This window comes from Jaculus jaculus, chromosome 1, assembly GCF_020740685.1.
Source record: "Jaculus jaculus isolate mJacJac1 chromosome 1, mJacJac1.mat.Y.cur, whole genome shotgun sequence".
Classification (NCBI taxonomy): domain Eukaryota; kingdom Metazoa; phylum Chordata; class Mammalia; order Rodentia; family Dipodidae; genus Jaculus; species Jaculus jaculus.
Window position 1 is genome coordinate 41,603,860 of NC_059102.1, and position 23,352 is coordinate 41,627,211.

Here is a 23,352-nt window from a genome sequence, read left to right on the forward strand (position 1 = left end):
TCAAATTAAAGCTCTGAAACTAGATCATTTACTTAGACAGCCTATGCCTATATTTCCTTATCTGCTAAATGGTTGGTGATCATATTAAAATCTTACAATGGAATTTATTATTAGTTATTCTGAAAAATGCAATTTAGTTGTTTTTTTTTTTTTTTTTTGGTAAACAACACTGAAGCACTGTTGTGTCTTTGTTCCCTTTAAAGACATACATCATCTCTGAGTATGCACATAGAGCACTTGAGGGAGATATTGCCATTTCCTGTCATGTATATACTTACTTGGCAACTTGATTAGACTGAAAAGAATTTAGAATTTAGATTATTAAAGCACACCTCTGGGTAGGCCTGCAAGGGCCAAATGATCATGGATTGAGTTCTCTGAAACTGTGAGATAAAATCCTCCTTTAAATTTCACATTTCTCAGGTATTTGATCACAGGAACATAAAACTAACCTATTACCTCATTTAAAGATGAGGGATTGGGGCTGGAGAGATGGATTGATGATTAAGGTGTTTGCCTGGGAAGCCTAAATACCCGGGTTCTATTCCTCAGTACCAATGTAAGCCAGATGCACATGGTGATGCATGTATCTAGAGTTTGTTTGCAGTGGGTAGAGGCCCTGGCAATTAAGCTGCATGACACAACTAAACCTCTATGGTGTCATTGTACCCTCCCCCTATATGTGTGTGTATAATACATAATATATATAGTATATAATATATATAATTTCCACATGAGATTGTTTCCTAGGCTGTTGCCAAATTCTTGGGTTCATGTGGTTCTCCTAATTCAACCTCCTGAATAGCTGGGACTACGGATGTGTACTGCTAAGCCCAGTCAAGGATATTGTGTTTATTTATTTTTTGTTTTGTTTTTTGAGGCAAGGTCTTGCTCTAGCCCAGGATGACCTGGAATTCACTATATAGGCTCAGGCTTGCCTGGAACTCACAGTGATCCTCCTTCCTTGGCCTCCTGAGTGCAGGGATCAAAGGTGTACACCACCATGCCTGGCTTGTATTTCTTTTCAGTCCAGAAATTTATGGAATAAAATGAGTGCTAGTCTAAGAAGTACAGTGAAACAATCTTATAATACAACATATGCTATCAAACATGAGCATGTGGGGAAGAGGAGCGCCTCTGAGGAACTGTGTACCTCTGGGGAAATGTGCTTTTGTCAAGAAGAATTCAGGAAATGTCACTTCTCTCAAAGGCCTTCCCCTATGGGCACAACCCTTTGAGGAAGAAAATTTGTACAGTAGCTTTGAACAGACGATTTGCTTGGCTGTCTGCTTTTGTACTATGGTGGTGACTTTGATCGAAAACATTTCATAGCACAGTTGAATATTGAAATACAAGAAGGGTTATTGTGAAAACATTCCAAGTGAAGAAGCATTCTTGGATGTGAGACACCTTTCCTGCCCAGACCACTATCCTGTGCTCTGCATTCTATTTTATGTGCAGAAATGGTCTCTCCTCAGCTACCACCAGCCAGACTTCTCAGTGTTAGAAGCTTCCAGGGTGATGGCCATCACTTAAGCGGACAGAAGGACTTCTGGAGGGAAGGGCCCATCTCTTTAGGCAGATAGATGACTTACCATTTCTCTCTTTATGTTCCTGTGTGTTGGCCGAGCTATACCTGACAATTTTTATAGACAAGTACTGCCTTTCAACTGGAGGGAGTGTCATTCTGGGCTACCAAAACTGTGTGGAATAGAAAGCACATGGCAGGTACCTCACAGCTGTTCACATAGAAGAGGGGTGGGAAAAGGGAGCCAGGTCCCAGAGTCAGGTGAAGCCCTGCAGAGGCTTATGGGGTCCCCGTGCTACCATGAGCCTCAAGCACAGCTCATGCCCTTCCCTCATACCAGCTGGTTTCAAAGAGAATCCAGACAAACAGACTTGCCAAAATCCATACAATGAGAAAATCTGCCCTCTTGGACATAGGAAAAAGTGGTTCTACTCTGGTCTCTTTAAACTAAGGGTGACTGTCCTATCAGAAACAGCACTATCTGACACAGAAGAAAAGCAGGCTGTGGTGTGGACAATCACGGGCTACGAAGCCAAAAGCTTGCTTTGATGACAGATTCTGAGGACAAGACACAGACAATGACAAGTTCCAACCCCAGAGATCATCACAGCAAATAACAGGACTTAGGCAGAGGCCATGAGAAGGAAGCCTGAGGGGCTGGGATGCTAGGATACTCCCTGCACTCTGTATCCCATCTCGGCTCTGACAAGAAAAAAGAATGAGGGAGCAAAAAGAGTGAGGGGCATTCCAATCTCTTTCTGCTGCTCGTTAGCAATAAAAGTGCAGGGGAAGAAGGCCTCTGCCTCTTATAGAGAAGATGAATAGTGGCTGGGGGAATTGAATGTAAGAAGAGCATGAAAAAGCAAGATCAAAGAGAATGTGGCCTAGCGATAGAAGCTGGGTAGAAGAAGGAAAGGGAGGAGGAAAGACATGATTTGAAGCCATCAGGGCCACAGGCTTCGTGTGTGGGCTAGAATAGAGGTGCCTCACCCAGAGAGGAGAGAACACTAGCTCCTTGGAGATTTAGGTCAAGATGATAGCTAGAGAGAAAGGTCCAGAAGGATCTACCTCCCAAACCAAGCAATAGAGTCTGAGACTTAGACACTTCGGGGCCAGGACTCCTTGCCATGGGCTTCTGGGTATTTTCAAAGAGAAAGCAGATGCCTATAAAAAGGTCCTCTGTGTGTACCCCGTCAGGTAGTGCAGGAGGAGAGGGTGGGGGAGGGACACTGCTTCTAAGCCACATCAAGCTGTTTCTCAGTGATTTACCTCTTGGCCACCTTTTTTTTTGTTTTTTTTTTTTTTTCCAGCAAAACCTTTCCAATTGGACTTTGAGCTGAAACACAGTGTGGTGGTTTGATTCAGGTGTCCCCCATAAACTTAGGTGTTCTGAATGCTAGGTTCCCAGCTAATGGATATTTGGGAATTAATGCCTCCTGCAGGGAGTGTATTGTTGGGGGCGGGCTTATGGGCTTTATAGCCAGTTTCCCCATGCCAGTGTTTGGCACACCCTCCTGTTGCTGTGGTCCACCTTCTGTTGGCTAGGGGGTGATGTCCACCCTCTGCTCATGCCATCGTTTTCCCCTGCTATCGTGAAGCTTCCCCTCGAGCCTGTAAGCAAAAATAAATCTCTTTTTCCCAGAAGCTACTCTTGGTTGGGTGATTTCTACCAGCAATGCGAACCTGACTGCAACAGTAAAGTGGTACCGAGGAGTGGGATTGCTGCTAGACACCTGACTGTGGCTTTGGCCTTTTTGGAGCTGATTTTCAAGAGGAAAGTGGAAGAAGTTGAAACTTTGGCCTAAGAGATGCTTTGCAGTGCGGTAAGTACAGCTTGATGGTCTATCCTGGTCAGAGCTGAAAGGCCTGAAGGCAGTAAGAACTATGGACTGTGGGGTTTGGCTTATGAGGGTGAGAAAGAGCTGTGCTTGGACTGGGCTAGCAGTTTGTGTGAGAAGCTTGCTCTTATGCCCATGTCCTAAAAAGCTGTGCAGGGTTGCTTTGCGTAGAAATGAACTGGTGTGTGCAGAGGGATATGGCACAGAATGAAAAATCTTTGGGTGAACTGTTGCCCGTTCAGCTGCAAATGAGAGATTACAACCTTTGAGACTGGGCTAGCTGACCTGCACTGGGGCAATAAGAAGAATGTAGACTCTTTTGAAAGGGCCTGAGTGCTCAAGGAGTGTCCTGTTCTTCAAAGTCTGCTTTATTCCCCCCTGGATTAACAAATTGGCACCCTACCTGGTATCGAGGAGTATAAGAAATGCTGGAAAGAGGGTCATTGAGTTTGCAACATGGTCTTGTGTTTTGGAAATGGCCGTGGGCAGTGTGAAGCAGGTTTGCTGGTTGCCTGCATAGAGACCCCATGGGGCCATGAGGATGAACCATGGCTTGCAGTGGAGACCCAGTGGAGATGCCGGGACTATGAGATGGCTGCCAAGGAGCTGCCGACCCTGATGAAGTTTCCCAGGACTGTGAGTAGCCTAGCTGGAGGGGCGGAATTGGAATGCCAGAGACTTGTTGCTGGTTAGAATTATTGGACTTGAAGATTTGTCACTGGCTAGAGTTGCTGGACTTGAAGCTACAGAGTTTGATATTTGCCCTGGTTATTTAATGTTTCTTTGCTATGCCCAATGCCATCTTTTGCAGTGTGAATATTTATTCTGTGTCATTATGGGTTTTTTGAGGTTATTTTTTGGTATTATGGCTCAGTTAAAAGGTCTTGAACTATGGGGATGTATGAATGTCATTGGAATTGATAAAAACTATGGGGACTTTTAAAGTCAGACTGAATGCATTGTATTTTACATCATGTATGGATATCAGTTTATGGGGGCCAGGGGCGGAATGTGGTGGTTTGATTCAGGTGTCCCCCATAAACTTAGGTGTTCTGAATGCTAGGTTCCCAGCTGATGGATATTTGGGAATTAATGCCTCTTGCAGGGAGTGTATTGTTGGGGGAAGGCTTATGGGCTTTATAGCCAGTTTCCCCATGCCAGTGTTTGGCACACCCTCCTGTTGCTGTGGTCCACCTTCTGTTGGCCAGGGGGTGATGTCCACCCTCTGCTCATGCCATCGTTTTCCCCTGCCATCGTGGAGCTTCCCCTCGAGCCTGTAAGCAAAAATAAATCTCTTTTTCCCAGAAGCTACTCTTGGTTGGGTGATTTCTACTAGCAATGCGAACCGGACTGCAACACACAGCATTAGGAATTTTCTGCCCTCTCCCCTCATGACAGATAGGTAAGCATGTCAGAGTTTTAAAATTTGGAAAACCTCTAGCCCATGAGTATGACTGGATAGTGACCAGAACAAACCACCTCCATTTGCTCATGACAAAAACTGTTGGGCCATCCCTCAAGACCCAGCCCTAGAATCCAGAGCTTAGCAGAAGGGGCCCTGTTTGCCCACCTTGAGAAACTAGCCTGCACTGTCTGTGCCACTCATGCCACATGGACTTTTTGTCTTTTTTAGGTAGTTATTTGGGTTCATGCCTAATAGCTTGTGGCAGAATTATTTATGCTCCTTAGAGAATATCTACGAACAACCTTGCTCTGAAAGGTGTGGATTACATGGGGCAGGATGACTGGCTACATGGATACATGCTGAGTACATGACACAGGATAACTAACTGCATGGATACATGCTGAGTACATGAGACAGGACGCCTGACTGCATGGATACATGCTGAGTCCGCAGGGCAGGAGGACTGCATGGATACATGCTAAGTACATGAGACAGAATGACTGACTGCATAGATACATGCTGAGTACATGAGACAGAATGACTGACTGCATGGATACATGCTGAGTACAAGACACAGGATGACTGACTGCATGGATAAATGATGAGTACATGAGACAGGATGCATAACTGCATGGTTACATGCTGAGTACATGACACAGGATGCATGACTGCATGGATACATGCTAATACATGACACAGGATGACTGACTGTATGGATAAATGATGAGTACATGAGACAGGATGCATGACTGCATGGTTACATGCTGAGTACCTGACACAGGATGACTGACTGCATGGATAAATGCTGAGTACCTGACACAGGATGACTGACTGCATGGATAAATGATGAGTACATGACACAGGATGACTGACTACATGCGTACATGCTTGTCCTCTGATAGACATGTTGGCAATATGGTGTTTCTTTTGCTGTGAAATCTTTTTTTAAATTTGCATACAATGATTTAAATTTAATTCATTCTCACATATTCAAATATAATTTGTTTTAGTTGATTCTCATTCCCCCTACTCCTCTCCTACTTTTCTCTCCTACTGGAATATTCTTCTCACCTCTGTTGACACATCACGATCTTCTTTTTGCCCTCCCTAACTCCTCTTTCTGCTTATCTCCTGGTACTTCCTCTTGGTTACTGTTATATATTTATAGGTTTTACTCATGGTTTGCCCTCTATATGTACATACTTATAGATATTACAAGCTAGGCTCTATGTATCAGAGAGAACATGAGGTTTTGGTTTTTCTGAACTTGGGTTACTCCACTTAATATAATTCTGTCTAGTCAACCATTTTCCTCCAAATTTCATAATTTCATTTTTCCTACCATTGGATAGATTTTATTGTGTATATGTATAACATTTTAATTTTCTAGTCTTCTGTTGATGGGCTATAGGCTGATACCAATTCTTCTTCTTCTTCTTTTTTTTTTTTTTGAGGTAGGGTCTCACTCTGGTCTAGGCTGACCTGGAATTCACTATGTAGTCTCAGAGTGGCCTCAAACTCTTGGTGATCCTCCTACCTCTGCTTCCCAAGTGCTAGGATTAAAAGCATGCACCTCCACACCTGGATGATCCAAATTCTTAATTTTTTTTAAAAATTCAAATTCTTTTTTTTTTTTTTTTTTTTTTTGAGGTAGGATCTCCTCACTCTAGCCCAGGCTGATCTGGAATTCACTATGTGGTCTTCAGGGTGGCCTTGAACTCAGTGTTCCTCCTACCTCTGCCTCCTGAGTGCTGGGATTAAAGGCATGCACTACCATGCTCAACTAAGATTCCAATTCTTACATATTGTAAATAGAACTTGCTTTAAGGTCTTATTTTAGAAATAAACATTTTCTTTCTTTTTGAGGAAAGTGTATTTAATTTTTAAAATTAATTAATTACTTTTTTGAGAGAGAGGGAGAGAGAGAAACAGCAGTACCAGGGCCTCAGCCACTACAAGTGAACTCCAAATGCTGCTGCCACTTGGTGGGCAAGTGCAACCTTGCACTTGCCTCACTTTTGTGTGTCTGGATTATATGGGCTTTGGAGAGTCAGACATGGGTCCTTAGGCTTCATAGGCAAGCGCCTTAACCTCTAAGCCATCTCTCCAGCCCTTAATTTTTTCTTTCTTTCTTTCTTTCTTTCTTTCTTTCTTTCTTTCTTTCTTTCTTTCTTTCTTTCTTCTGTTCTGTTCTTTTCTTTTCTTTTCTTTTTTTTTTTTTTTGAGGTAGGGTTTCACTCTAGCTCAGAGTGACCCAGAATTCACTATGTAATCTCAGGGTGGCCTCAAACTCATGGTGATCCACCTACCTCTGCCTCCCAATTGGTGGAATTAAAAGTGTGTGCCACCACACCAAGTTTAAATTATTTATTTACTTACTTATTTATTTTGTATTTAATTTTGACAAAACATAATATAAGTTAATAATGACAAATTCCCTTAAATATTATTAATCTCTTATTTTAAGAAATATCTTTGGCACATTACTGGGAAGAAAGATCAAAGTGGTGGAAACATTGTAGGTGAGCAGTAAATACTCCCTGAGAAAGCTAATGAACAAAGAAGGAAGTGTTGGCAAAACTCTAGGCAACAGGAAATTAGATTAAAAATAGAAATAGCAAAAGGATAGATGCACAGAAGATTGAGAGAAATAAAATAGAAGGAGAATAAGGGGAAGAAGGAAACGATATCCAAGGCAAAGTCAATTCTCAATTACCCATTCTAGTTTCACTACAAAGTTGGCTTTATAATTTACAAAGTAGAAAGGCTCGATATACCAGCTGAATCAGTGAGCTCTAAGTTCAGTGAGAGGCCTTGTATCAGTGAATAAAGGTAGAGAGTGACCAAGGAAGACACTTGATGCTGTCTTCTCACCTCCATACACATGTGTACACACATAACTGCACCCACACACATGCAAACATACACACACAGAACTACAAAAATTGGAGGCTAGAGAGATGGCTCAGTTGTTAAGATGCTTGCCTGAAAAGGCTAACAACACATGTTCAGTTCCCCAGTACCCATGTAAAGCTGCAAGAAAAAGTGGCACATGCAACTGGAGTTCATTTGCAGCAGGTGGAGGCACTGGAATGCCCATTCTCTCTGTCTCTTTCTCTCTCTGCTTGCAAATAAATAAAATTTAAAAAAATAGGGCTGGAGAGATGGCTTAGCGGTTAAGCACTTGCCTGTGAAGCCTAAGGACCCACATTAGCCAGATGCACAAGGGGGCACATGCGTCTGCAGTTCATTTGCAGAGGCTGGAAGCCCTGGCGCGCCCATTCTCTCTCTCTCCCTCTATCTGTCTTTCTTTCTGTATCTGTCGCTCTCAAATAAAAATAAATAAAAAATTTAAAAAAAATTAGGAAGTGTGAAAATGTCCATAGAAAAAGATCATTTTCTAAAATATGTGTGTTCCTTTTTTCTTTCCTCTTTCCTTTCCTCTTCTCTCTCCTCTCCTCTCTCTCTCCTCCCCTCTCCTCACCTTTCTTTCCTTCTCTGCTTTCATCCTCCTCCCCTCCCCTCTCTTCTCTTCCCCTCTTCTCTCTTCCCCTCTCCTATCCTGTCCTGTGTGGAAAGCCATGCTAATTTGGAGGCAAGACCCCGGTAAATAGGTGAAAATTTGAATGCAATAACTCTCTGTTAATATAGCATAGCTTTCTCACCTTATGGTATAAAGAGGTCAGAGCTCAGGTATCCAGGCCACCCAGTGGCAAACACTTGGAATCTGCTTATGATGACCACATAGACCAATGTTTTAATCAACATGACCGTAATTCGACTGAAATAGATGCTTGAGAATACTTGAAAAAAGACTGTTCTCTTAAGTAGCTTAAGTGGTTTCCCAGAAATCTTGCTTACATTCTGAGATTGCTTAGCTCAACTACTTTCAGAGGTACTGTGGAGCGTGCTTCAACACAGCTGTGCGTCACGCCAGCAGCAACTCTGAATTCTGAAATCATTGATTCATCTTTGATTCCCAAGGCGGTGGTAGTGAGCATAAGAAGTACAAGTTTGATCTAAAATTAGATTTTAAAGTTGAGACAATTTACTTCTAGTTGGCATAATTAAGAGAGAGAGAGAAAAAGAAGAGAAAAGAATAGGATCCTAAAGATGTGACATGAAAATTTAAAATCACAAAACACAATAAAATCCCTCACCTTATGAGAAATTTCATTTTCCAGTCTGTTTTTATTAGTAAGGGAGCCTAAGACTATCAGGAGATTTATGACAAAACAGCTCTGGGGCAGTGTGGTTCGCAAGCCCTGCTGGGAACTCTCCACCACACTGTTCTACTCAGTTGGGTCAGGGAGCCACAGAAGCCCGATGCAGGTGAGGTGGGACACTGCGGGGCGAAAAAGCCCAGGTTCCAGGAGGGTCTGAATACCGGGTTTGGATCTCGGACTGCCATCTCTGCAGGCCTGAGCTGCTGACTCTCAGTTTCCCTATTAGTAGGATGGGGTTCATGACAATAGCTGTTGCCCAAGACTGTTGCAAAAAGCTAATAAGTAGTATGTGTCAAATGCTTAGTATGACCCTGGTCAACCAGTCCTAAGGATAACAGACTTCTCCCCGAGGGATGTTATGTGAGACATGTCTTTTTTTAAAAAAAATTTTTGTTTATTCTTATTTATTTGAGAGTGACAGACAGAGAGAGAAACAGGCAGAGAAAAAGAAAGAATGGACATGCCAGGGCTTCCAGCCACTGCAAACGAACTCCAGATGCATGCATCTCCTTGTGCATCTGGCTAACGTGGGTCCTGGGGAATTGAACCTCCAACCGGGGTCCTTAGGCTTCACAGGCAAGCGCTTAACCACTAAGCCATCTCTCCAGCCCGTGAGACATGTCTTGACACAGCCATGTGGGCTCAGACTGTAATACTTTGCATTGGGCCTCATTCTGGTTAGTGACATTTGCCACCAATACCAGAATCTTTACTGGCAAGCTCTAAAGCTGTAGAGTAGTGTGGCAAAAAGTTAGAAAGGGCATAAGAAAGGGTACAAGCAACACAGACCGATTGGTCCTAGGCCAACCAGAATATTCATGACGCGGAACAGGAGGATCTTCGTAGCATTAACTAGAGTTTGCTAATAACCCACAGAAGAAACTACTTGTGTAGTCTAACCCACACCAATTATAAACACCGCTCAGATAAAAAATTTGAGATTTAATCAAGACAAAAGAAATTAAATCTAAAACCAGTAAAATGTAGAAGAGAAAATTCTAGGTATGGGACAGAGTAGGGAAAGAAAGGGTCCTTTAAGCCCATGAGTGAGAAGGTAGCTTTGTTTGGCAGTTATGGTGACTGGGCCCCTGAAAGTAAAAAAAAACAGGACTGTTTTTGGGCTTATCTTTGCAGTCTCTACTTTTCAAGAGAGCAAGGTATGATGTGACTTCTTATCTTTTCCCTAGATCTGTTTTTCCACAAACAACTGGAGCCTCTCCTTGGAGGGAAATCCCCTTTCCTAGAATTTAAATCTAATTCTGACATCGTGGTTGGCCAAATTCAGCCCCCAGAATTTGGCGCCATGGCTAGCCTCTTCCTGAGCCAACTCCTAGCCCAGACCAATCAACTCTCACTGTGGCTCATCTTCAGCCAGAAGGCAAAGAACTCTACAGTAAGGTTATCAATACATTTAAGAGGTAAGGCAAGTTCTCTTGGCAGCCTGTTTATCATGTATGAACTTCCAGGTTCTGGTGAGTCTCCCCCTTGCTCAGCCCACTTGAGCTAAGATGGGGGGAGAACACCTATCCCTATTCCCACATGGGCTCTTTACCCTCCTGTCTTCCACATGGCAGGAGTTCTTTGTACTTTCTCTTCTTTCCTCTCGAACTATCTTTTTACATTTCTTGCAGGCCTACCACATAGGCTCTCAGACCTCGGGAATGCATCTATTTTCTTTCTCCTGATTTTGTACTTTCTTAGATAAATATATTAATTTAATAATATCCTTTTCAGTCTTATTTTTATGAAATTCTTTGGGTAAAAGGAGACATGGGGTTTCTGGACTACCCTCGGACCCCATATTAAGAATACGGTATGTCCTGACCCCATCCTTCACAAAGAGCCACATCTCCTTTTTGTTCCTTCTCTTTGATATCGCACTGAATCCCTTGACTCCATACTGAGACTTCATTCTCTGTATTCTCAGACCTCAGCCATACCTGTTCTCTTCATAAATTGCTTCTAGCTTGGTTTCAGGGACTTTAGGAGGTGACTTGGTGGGGCTGAGGTTGATGGAATGCAGAGAGGCGTGGTGTGATTCATTCCTCTCTGTGACTTGCTCCATGGTACCCATGTGAGGGAACCCAGGTGCACTGGGTTTTTAGGTTCTACTGAGGAAATACTGGTGGCGGAAGGGGAGGTGACTAGAGATGCTGGTGTGACCAGGGAATTGTTGCTAAAGCTCACAAGTGATACACAAGAGTCTTAAAACTATGGCTTGGAGAGCTAGAGGAATGGTTCAGCGGTTAAGGCATTTGCCTGAAAAGCCAAAGGACACAGGTTTGACTCCCCAGGACCCATGTTAGCCAGATGCACAAGGGGGTGCATGCCTCTGGAGTTTGTTTGCAGTGGTTGGAAGCCCTGACACGCCCATTCTCTCTCTCTGCCTCTCTTTCTCTATCGAAATAAATAAAAATAAAAAGAGTCTAGGGGTTGAAAGTCTGGTTGTCCAAAGGGAAGGACTGGTGGATGCACGAAAGATAGGGAGTGAAGATAAGATGGAGCAGACTTGTGAGGGGTGGAATGCAGTGAAGAGGAGGAAGATAGCATGGCATTGATCTCATCTTCTGGGAAGAAACACAGCCATTGTTTGTTGTTGGAAATGGTAAGATAGGGAGGTGGGTGATCTATCCAGGACAGGCAAACCCAAGACAAGAAATGCATTTAAAAATCATACGTGCATACAAACATTGAAAGTTAGGAACAAGAAGTGACAGGGGAAAGGACAAAAGGAAGCATGTAGTATAAAAGTATAAAGGAGGCTAGATTGTGTGGGTGAGTGGAGGAGGACACAAGGGGGTAGGGGGAAAGGAGGAAATGAGGAAAAAAAATTCACTTGAAAAAAAAACCAACCATAATAAGACCTATTTTTTTTATATGTTAAAAACACGGGCTGGAGAGATGGCTTAGCGGTTAAGCGCTTGCCTGTGAAGCCTAAGGACCCCGGTTCGAGGCTCGGTTCCCCAGGTCCCACGTTAGCCAGATGCACAAGGGGGCACACGCATCTGGAGTTCGTTTGCAGAGGCTGGAAGCCCTGGTGCGCCCATTCTCTCTCTCTCCCTCCATCTGTCTTTCTCTCTCTGTCTGTCGCTCTCAAATAAATAAATAAAAAAATGAACAAAAAAAAAATTAAAAAAAAAATGCACATAGGTAGCTGCTCCAGTGCAGAAGCATCTGAAGTGGTTCCTACCTCATTGAATCGCATCACAAGGTCTTCAAGGGCACTGTGTTCTCCATTCTGAGAGGTGAGGACTGAGGCTGAGATGGATGCTTTGAGGCAGGGCAGGGACCTCTGGCACTCCGGGGAACTCAAGTCCCGGGTTAAGAAACAAAGGTAGTCAACAGGCAGGACTCTGCGGTAAATGCTCTGCTCCTGCTCTGTCAAGATGCTGGCAACTTCTTCTGGGAACTGGATGAGGGGCTGGAGCTCGATCAGTTCCTTGCTGATGCCGGCAGAACTTGAAGGGAGGGTGTTGGAAGTGGCCATGGGGATGCCTGGCTGGCGCTCTGAAATAAAGCAAATGTCCATTATATCAAAGTTGCTATCACTGACAGGAGGTAACTGAGAGCCATTAAAGGCCTTGGAGATGTCTTAGCCCAGGTCTGACCTCCCTGCACCAATGTGGAGTACGGGATTAATTTAGCACTTATTGTCCAGCAAGTTCTCTATCACCCTAGAAGAGCATCATTTGCTTCCTTACCTTCCTTCATTAACCATCAAAGTGAAAATAAATGAGGGAGTTTTGGCAGAGCCAATTGAATGGGAACTGCTCCCCCTTTGGAGGAATTCTTTCAGCCTAGTAAAAAATGTGAAGTTGGGTATGGTGCTGCTTGTCTATAACCCCAGCATTAGGAAGGCTGAGACAAATCTCACAAGTTCAAGGCTAGTCTGGGCTACATAGTAAGTTCCAGGCCATCTAGGACTGCACAATGAGACTCTAATCAAGAAAACTTATGTAAAGGAATATTTAAAGTTTGAATAACATTGCTCCCATTAATGCAAGTCTGGACTGTTTTAAACGTGCTGCAGACAACACATTCTCTCTTGTCTTCCATACAAAATTCAAAGTATCCATTGTAACTCCTGATTCTATCTGATTTCTAAAGGCAGACATGTTACAGGGGAATTCACTTCTTCCAATACTTTATCTGTGTGGTGAACCAAACTACCAAAAATCAACTTCAGTAAGAAGTGGGTACTACCAAATAATACTTGGTTCTCTCTAAGCTCTTATTAAAAAAATAAGGCAGATGCCCAAATCTAGACAATATGGCCTCATACTCTAATATTTTGAATAGCTCAGAAAATAACTAGATTTCCAGAAAATTGAGTAAGACTACATCCTGATGACAGGGGCATTTTTGGATGCAGATAATTTATGTATGGTGGAATTAGCCATATATGGAAACTTTTCTCAGAAGTAACCAACTCTAAGACAAGATTGCAAAATAAAGTATTCTGTAGAAGAAATAAGCATAACTAGTAAAACTTAGGAAACAAACTCTTGTCTAACATAATAAAGAAGAGATAATGCAATAGAATACTTAAATAACATTAAGATGGTATATTTTAAACAATGATATCTTGAGATGTAAATCATGTATTGATACAATAACTGAGGATCTAATGACTGACTGGTAGGCAGTAACAACAAAGGGGGTTGAAAAAATAATAGCAAAAGAAGAAAAAGAACGCTAGTCAGGGTAACCCAGATAAACATAATGGCCCCATCATATCATACTCAAAGAAAACAACACAAATCAAGGCTAGAGGGCTTAAAATGTGTGTCAGCCTTTGCCGTAGATTTTCTTAATGTTGGGTTAGTTAGGAATTTTATGCCATGTACCAGGGCTAAACACAATGTAGGTCTTCTTGGGATATACTTTTCTGTTCCCCGTGTTTCACACATTGAGCAGCTGTTGTTCACTCCTTTCTCTCACCCTTACTGAGACCTCCTGCTCCTCTTCATTTTGGATGCCTCACTGCCCCACCCTCAGCTGCCCGTCACCCTCTGCCCTGTGTCCCTTGTAGAACCTGATGATGGACTACGGAGGTAGGAGCATATGACTCCTACTCTTTCCTTCTCATTCGTGTGGCCAAAGGTCCTGCAGATATTCTCTTGCAAAGCATTTTCAGAAAATTTCTGCTGAACAAAATGGTCTGTCTCAGCCAGGCATGATGTCTATAATACCAGCACTTGGGAACGGAAGGCAGGAGGATCAGGAGTTCAAAATCAGCCTTGGCCACATAGCAAGTCTGAGGTCATTTTGAGTCACATGAGACCCTGTCTCACAAAACAAAAATGAAACCAGACAAAAATGAATGCCTCATTTTCAGCAGTGCTATGAGCGCTGCGCTCCTCTATAATAGTTACTCTACAGCAGCAACTTGGTCAACAGTGAGCTCTAGAGACTGTCATGCCTACATGTGTGCCATGAGACAAAGTTACCTCGAATTCTAATTCTCTGCTCAAATTAAAGCTTCCTGAACTGAGTTCTTTTTCTGGATTGTGATTCAGCAGGTGCAGCATTATTACCCATATTTTATTCATGAAGCGGCACCTCACATGAGGGGATTGTATGTAGCAGTCAGAGAGCTGGCACGTGAGCAGAGTCTGCTTGACTGCAGGCCTCCTGTCCTGATTGTTCAGCACACTGCCACCTTAACATTCCAACTTACAGATGCACCTCAACAAATTTTAGTTATGTGAATCAGTTATTTGTGCTTACTGAAGTAATCCAGTGAATAGCCTCTTCAGGTGTCCAAAAGGAGGATGGATGGTTCCTGTCTAGTGAGCACACAGAGCCCTGGGCTCCTGTTGCTTTCCTTCCCAGGAGTTCCTAAGAATGCCCATGCTTCAAGTCAGCATTTTTCAAAGTGTGTTTTATGGGAGTAATGCAAAACATGATTCTGGATTAACAATTTAGGGGAAATCCTGGGTTAAATAAAGTTAAATAGGCACTTCCCCCTAACTGCTGAATTTCTCAACACCTTTACTCATTCCCACAAGGGGACTATGACATATCACACTGTAGCTCTCCCCAACCTTGTTGTCTGTCTTTATATAATTTACATGGGAATTACAATCTTTTCAAAATGTTGCTCAACACTCTCATGATTCCCAGCAGGGCAATTGAGGCCTGGGGATCTTCCGCAGCTGCCTGCCATGTTGCTGGAATCTCATTTAGAGATGGGAGAGAGAGGCTGTGTCTATTTAGGAAAATGAAAGTTATGCTTCATTGATAAAGCCTATGTCATTGTAGGAAATGAACAAGGAAGCTTTATTTTCCTGGAAACATCACAGACCAGGAATGGCTCATGAAGGAACAGAGAAACATGAATCTAGATTTCTCTGTCTTATCATGGGTCTAGGCATCACCTCACTGTGGAGGGTGGGGACCCCAGGGCAAAGCTCTTGGGAGGTGTTGTTCTGAGAAGCTGACACATCACCAGAGGCCTCTTCTCTCCTCTCTCCATCCTTCCTCTTTGGTTTCTAGCCTCCGTCCTTGTCTATATGTGACCATTCCCAGGAGATGGCCCCAAATTGAACAACTGTGCACACCCGGGTGGACCTAAGGGACAAAGCATCTACACTTTCTGAGAGTTTTCTCATAGTAACTGTTTATCTTGGGCCTTTAGGGAAAGCCGGCAGCATTTGCACTCAGGAAAACAATGCTGTTCAGAGCCTGATCTGACCCAAGTGTCTTCAGATTGACCCAAAGTCCAGCAGAGAGTTTACAAGGCAACCTCACCATAATGTGAGGGGGTCATTGCTCACGTGACAGGCAGACATTTCTATTCTTATGTTTTATAAGCCTTGAGCTAACTTGTCACACGATTTGCTCAACAATCCAACTTGTGAGTGGTCAGCCTGGAATTGGCAAAAACTAAGTGAGAACCTGAAGATTCGGGCTCCTGGCCCAGTATTCTCTGTTACCCTATGCAGAGTGAATTTTGTAGTCATTTTAAAAAGTTAAGTTTCAGATTCTCAATTGCACATTTGATAGTACACTTCCAATTATATAAAATAACACAGAGAGAAGGATATTGATTTTTTTAATAAAAGATTCAAAGTTGGCTTTAAAACACTAATGGTCAGACAAAGTGAAAATTGCTTTCATGGGGAAGTGATGGTTTTAGAAAAAGGCTAGTAAATTGATATTTTTTCCTCATTACTTGTTATTGGTTTTCAGAGTATCAAAATAAATCTTGCAATAAATGTGTCTGGCTTGTTCTCTACCTCCCCCGAAAAAGTGAGCTACAAAATCAATGAATCACACCATTTTTAAGCCACTACTTAAAAAAGAATATATACATATATATGTATCTAGACTATAAGTTAAGACCTGGTTAGATAAAAGTATCTACTGGACTGATGCATCTCAGAGAAAAAGATCCAACTAAAGTCTCACTAATGAGACCTTTTGTCTCTGATTTTGAAGAAATGCACCAAAGAAGATATAAAGAAACCCAAAGAAAAAAATTAAATTAACCAACAATTCACCACCCAATAATTTCTCCTAACATTTTTTGTTGTAGCATTTCATGTTGTCTATTATACAGTGTTTACAAAGTTAGGATAAGAAAAGTGCATTTTTTCTTTAAAATTATTTTATTTGTAGGTGTGTGTGTGTGTGTGTGTGTGTGTGTGCACATGCACACACACTCATGTGTACATGGGCACACTTCTTGCCACTGCAAATGAACACCAGACACTTGTGCTATTTTTTTTTTTTTTTGCATATGGCTTACATGGGAGACTTAGGAGTCAAACCCAGGTCAGCAAGCTTTGCAGAAAGTACTTTTAACCACTTAGTCATCTTCTCAAATCCATATTTTTCTGTAATTAAAAAAAACCCACTACAGTACACATTTCCTCAACTCTAAAAGTGATCTAGTTTTTTTGCATGTATATGTTTGTGTGGTGTGTACATGTATGCATGAGTGTTTGTACACATGTGGTTGCACATCTGTGTACATATGTATGTGTATACGAGTGTGCACATATGTAGAGGACAAAGATAGATATTGGGTGTCTCCCTCTATTACATTTTACCTTATTTATTGAGACAATGCCTCTCACTGAACCCAGAGCTCACTGATTCTTCTAGTCTAGCTTGCCAGCTCACCCTGGTGATCCTCCATCTCTGCTTCCCAAGTGCTGGGAAGCACTCTCCACTGTGCCTGGCATTTTATGTGGGTCCTGGGAGCTGAACTTATGTCCTCATGCTTGCACGGCAAACACTTTACCCATGAAACCATCTCTCTAGCCCTAAAACTAACCTTGTGTTTGATTTTCAGTAGTTCATTGGTTGATAACTGGACATAGGGGCTGTCTTATGAAACTAAGCCTTTAGTGCCTTAACTCCATGTAGAAAGTGACAGAATTAAATTAAATTGAACACCCAGTTTTTGTGGGGGGAGTTGGAGAATTCTGTATTGTTGTGGAAATCCTTCATAAGTTTGGTGTCAGAAATGTTGTGAGTATAGTAAAAACTAGTGTTCATATTCTTTGCATCTGGTTTCTTTCACTTAGCATGTTTTCACTGTTTACCAAGCTTGTATACCAGTGCTCCATTCATTTTTATAACTGAATAATAGCCCATTCTGTGTGCACACCACATTGTTTATGCATCATGCACCTAATTGCAGACAATGGGAATTTGGGTTAAATTTTCAGCTATTATGAGCAATTCTGTTATGGTCCTTTAGACACTTTTTTGTGGGTAATTTTTAGTTTCTCTTGGCTTTTTACCCAGTAGCAGATTGCTATATCATATGGCAATTCTGTGTTTAGGGCTTTGAGGATGCTCAAATTGTTGTCCAGAGTGGTTGCAACAATTTCTATGCCTTCAGCAATGTACATATATGTCTCCAACTTCTCCATCCTTGTCAACACATGTTGTCTTTTTACTTCTTTTATTTTTATTTCTCATCCTGGTGGGTATAAGGTGGTAACTTATTTTGGTTTTGACTCATATTTTCATGGGCTTACTGTCCATTTGTATATCTCCTGTAGAGAAATGTCTATTCAAGTCCTTTGCTCATTTTGAATTGAGTTTTGTTTTGTTTTTGATTTTTTTAAATAGGGTATTACTCTAGCCCAGGCTGACCTTGAACACACTCTGTAGTTTGAGACTGGTCTCGAACACAAAGCAATCTTCCTACCACTGCCTCCCGAGTGTTGGGATTAAATGCGTGCACCACTCTGCCCAGCTTAATGTGGTGCTGTAGATGGAACCCAGGTTTTTGTGCATATTAGGCAAGCACTCTATGAACTGAGCTACATCTCTAGCCTAACATTGTTTAAAATTATTTTTTATCCGACAGAGTGCAAGAGTGAGTGTGTATGAGAGAATTGGCATATTGGGGCCTCCAGCCACTCTAAGTGGAACTCTAGACATGTGGGCCATCTTGTGTGCATGTGAGACCTTGTTTGGTTGGCTACCTTGTGTGTCTGCCTTATGTGGGATCTGAAAAGCTGCATATGAGTCCTTAGGCTTCACAGGCAAGTGCCCTAACTGCTAAGCCATCTCTCTAGTCCTCCAGCCTAACTTTTTAGTTTTGACTATCTATGTTTCCTTTTGTTGCTTGTGCTCTTGGGTATTACATCCATGAAACCCTTGCCAAATCAAATGGCATGAAGTTTTCTGACTAATTTTTCCTTCTAAGACTTTCATCATTTTATGTGTTATGTTTAAAGTCTTTGATCTACTTTAAGTTAATTTTTATATATGTATATGGTAAGAGAATAACTTCATTCTTTTGCATTTGGATGTCAAGTTCTCCTATGACCATTTATTGAAAGGACTGCTCCTTTTCCATTAAATGGTATTTTTTATTGAAAATTACATGACCTATACATATGGATGTTTATTTCTGAACTCTTTTCTGTTCCACTGACCTACAAGTCTGTCTTTATGCCAGTGTCATAATGTTTTCTTTGCAGTGCTAAGGACTGAATCCAATGCCTTGTGGATACTAGGCAAGTACTCTACTACAAGCTACATCTCAGACTAATTCAATTAATTAAAACTTTGTAGTAAGTTTCAAAGTCAGAAATATTCTGCTTATTCTTAGATCTTTGAAATTTCATATAAAACTTGAAGCTTATTAATTTCTGGAAAAGACTTGAAATTTTGATTATAATTGCATTGGATCCATAGATCACTTCAGAGACTAATGTAATCTTATAAAGTTCAGTGTCAAAATACATAAACAGCAGGTATCTTTTTATTTATTTGGATTTTTAAATTTTTCTTATAAAATTTTTATAACAAAAAATTTTGTAACATTTAAGACATAACTCTTCTACTTCTTTTATTATTTATTCCTAAGTATTTTGTTCTTTTTCATGCCATTGTAAATGGTATTGCTTTGTTGATTTCACCTTGGGTTTGTTCATGATTTGTGTATAGAACACAGTCATGTAATAGCTTTAAAACTGTTTGAGTGGACTGCATAGGAGGATCTTTATACATGAGATCATGCTATCTGGTAACATAGTTTCACATCTCTTTTCCAATATTAGACACTTTTTATTTCATTTTCTTGCATAATTTGCCTGTATGGAACCTCCAGTACTATGTCAGAGTGGCAAGAGTAGATATCTTTGTTTGGTCCCTCTTCACCACTGTGCATTATTTTATCTATGGGTTTAACATAGATACGCTTTATAAGTTTGGGAAAGTTTCCTTGGATTACTGTTTTGCTGATTTTTTTTTGTGAAAGTGCTAGATTTCATCAAATGATTTTTCTGTGGCCATTGAAATGATTGTGGGTTTTTGCTCATTGTTTGATTCATAGGAGTATTACATTACTTGGTCATTTGCTTAACTGTATATTCATTCCTATATAAATATACTATATGTTAAGAAGAGCTTTGAATAGAGCACCAAAAGACATTTACTGTTTGTTTGCAGTCCTGGCTCTAAATTGGACCTGATGTTGGACAGAACTGATGACAAATTAAGACATTACTATATCAATGACTTAAAATTACAAACTGATATTTTTTAAAAGATTGAACATATATTTATATTAATATTAAACATGAACACTACTGTTCAACCCTTGACAGTGTATATCAAGTAAAATAATTGTACAACTTAAATGAAATCCCATGAGTGATAATTTCTGTCTTAGAGCATATCATTGCAAAAATGACCTGTACCAAACTTTGGGTATGTAGAAGTTACTTAAGAAGAAAACATATACATACCTAGAAACTATGTTTTCCCACAAAGGTAATAATAATTGTGCTCATAACTTTATTTACTAACATTTATAGACCTGACACTAAAGCTAAATACATTATTTACAAAAATTTTATCTTATTAGTCCTAAAAAGATAAAATTAGCATTTCATCTTATAGCTAAGGAAACTTAAGAGGATAAGCAGCTTGCTTAAATATTCATAGGTAGTAAAAAATGAGGTGAGAATGCTAATGTAGACATAGTTGAATGCTAGGCCCATTTCTTATGGTTTGGGTATTAGAATTTAATTTATGTGCAAATTCAAAATTGTTCATAAGTGGCACATGCATTACAGTGGCAAGAGGCCCTGGCATGCCCATTCTCTCTCTCACTCATTATAAATAAATAAATTTTAAAAACTTTAAAAATTAAAACATAAAGACTTTCTGATATTGGGGAGAAAAGATTGTTAATTTCCCATTTGAACTGAAATGGGACAAAAAAAAAGTCCTAGGATGTTATAGGACTTGCAGTATTCCATTTGTTGACCAAATGCTATGACAAGCTAAGGATTCACTGTGTGTCTACTATGCAAATTCAACGCAGATGATCTAACTAATCCGTTAATAGACAAAGCTGTTCTAAAACTATTTTGTATTCAGTTGATCTGTTTTTGACTATATTTGATGATTTAAGTAAAAAAATATTTAGTGAAGCCGGGCATGGTGGTGCACACCTTTAGTCCCAGCACTCGGGAGGCAGAGGTAGGAGGATCACTACGAGTTTGAGGCCACCCTGAGACTACATAGTGAATTCCATTCAGGTCAGTCTGGACCACAGTGAGACCCTACCTCAAAAAAATCACCATGGTGCCAGGCATGGTAGCACACACCTTTAATCCCAGCACTTGAGAGGCAGAGGTAGGAGGATCACCATGAGTTCGAGGCCACCCTGAGACTACATAGCAAATTCCAGGTCAGCCTGAGCTAGAGCAAGACCCTACCTTGGGAAAAAAAAAAAAAAAAATCACCATCGAGTTGTCATGTGGAGGGAGCTTGGTAATCAATCTATAACTTCAAAAAACTATGGATTTTTCTTTAGTTGTGGCTCGGGTCAGTGCACTTATTGTAGTTTTCTTCTTATTTCTATGCCCATCATACCTGTTTCTAGGCCTCATTTCAACTCCTGAGAACTCACAGTTTTTAGTTCTTATTCATTTTAATTTTGTCTTAGGAAGGCTCACTTCCAAATTGTAACTATTACAGGTAAGCAGATAGCTTACAAATATGTAATTCTGATTTTGATCTCTTGCTCTGATCAAGTCCAGAAGCATCTATTGAGAGGGTCTACTCAAACATCCCAGCCTCTCAAAGTCAATACAGCCAAACTGTATCAAAGTTTCAATTTATTTCTTTCAAATAACAGCAATATTTTCTCAGGTCCTAAATCCGGGAGGCATCTGTTATTTCTTCCTCCATGTACAAGTTTGCATTCATTTATCCAGCAGTTGTCTCAGAGGTTGGCTCTTTCCTTTGTCATTGTTTTCCTTTTACTTCAACCTGGATATGTTAGCAATGGCCTATGATTGTTCTGTGCTATGAAAGACCAAAGAGAATTCCTATAAAATTCCCATCAGACCAAAGTCTAGGGGATCATAAAGACCATTTGTCATTGTGATATGCCGTCCATGATCACAATGGGAGGCAGAAGGATGGAGGCCAGTGCAATGAGAAGTTTAAAGTAAACAATATGACTTCTATCAGACTGGGGGACCACACATTTCCTTCCTGAGGTCAGTTTCTTTCTGATTTGGTGTAAAACAGTCATTGGATATGGAAAGAAAGCTGTTGGCTTCTCTCTTTGGGGTCTGTTAAGGAATGTGTTGGACAGTCTAGGCTGGCAACATCTGGTGTCTGCGACCCACTGCTGTACCGCTGCCACTGCTTGCTATGCACCCAGGGCTTCAGGCTTGAGAGTCCTAGGCACCCTCCTTCCTGAAGAGGCTTCCTTGTCACAGACTTCCTTAGGGATCCATGACCAATAACATGTGATCAAGAGTGTGTGTTCCTTGGGCTGGAGAGATGGCTTAGCGGTTAAGCGCTTGCCTGTGAAGCCTAAGGACCCCGGTTCGAGGCTCGGTTCCCCAGGTCCCACGTTAGCCAGATGCACAAGGGGGCGCACGCGTCTGGAGTTCGTTTGCAGAGGCTGGAAGCCCTGGCGCGCCCATTCTCTCTCTTCCTCTATCTGTCTTTCTCTCTGTGTCTGTCACTCTCAAATAAATAAATAAATAATTAAAAAAAAAAAACAGTGTGTGTTCCACAGTGGGATGAAGCCACCTTCAAATCCTGCTTGGCTACTACTCCCTTGTTTCTTAACCCTGTCCTCAGCCTCAGAGCAACTCACCTGGTCGGTTTCCTGTACAAAACTACCATCATGTTTTGTACAGGAAACCAACCAGGCCTATTGACTGGATGATGGTACTAGTCAATAGTCCTAAACTTTTCACAACTATGAACACATTCTATGTGTGTCTTCAGCACATCTCTAAGGTTTGAGATATGTGTGTATGTATGTGTGGGGGGTGGTGGATATCACAATGCAGTCTTCTAATAGCCTGCAGTCTAACCATAGGCCTTGGGCTTGCAGACTAGACAAGCTACTTTGGGACAAGAAAAGAACAGCTCTGTGTAACAGAGGGACTTAAAGCTGCCAGCTATCTTTCTTCTTCTCAGTCTCTTTACATCATTGATATTTCTAGGGGCACCAACTTCAAGACTGTAAATTGTAGTTTTCTCATCCTTGATCACAACTCTATCTCATCAGGTTGTTTTCAGAAGATCATCAAACATAAATAAAATGCCTAGCACAGACAACAAATGGAAGGCTTGTGTGCTTCCATGTAAACTCCAAGGAGGTTGTCTTCCCTACCTTTCTCCTCCTCCCTTGGCCTTCTTCTACCTTACTTCCCACTTTCCCTTCCTTCCAGTTTTTTCTCTCTTTAGTTTAGAGAAAAAATTTTCAGCTGACCGAACCCACCTGACCTGTCTTGAAACATGGATCAAGGAGTCTAACGCATGTGTGAGTCACGGGCTTGCACGAGAAAAAAAAAATGCCTTAAAAATATCAGCTTTTGAGAACCTGTGGCAGGGACGTGCCAC

At 41.3% G+C, this 23,352-nt stretch overlaps 1 protein-coding gene across 1 annotated transcript in view; it reads right to left on the reverse strand.

Annotated features, from left to right (window-relative positions):
• The window catches only part of Plce1 (phospholipase C epsilon 1), a 328,593-nt gene that overhangs the window by 169,033 nt on the left and 136,208 nt on the right, over positions 1-23,352 (reverse strand). Inside the window, exon 3 of the mRNA XM_045149602.1 lies at positions 12,188-12,504. Coding sequence (XP_045005537.1) covers positions 12,188-12,504 — 317 coding nt within the window. The remainder of the gene's footprint in view (positions 1-12,187; positions 12,505-23,352) is intronic.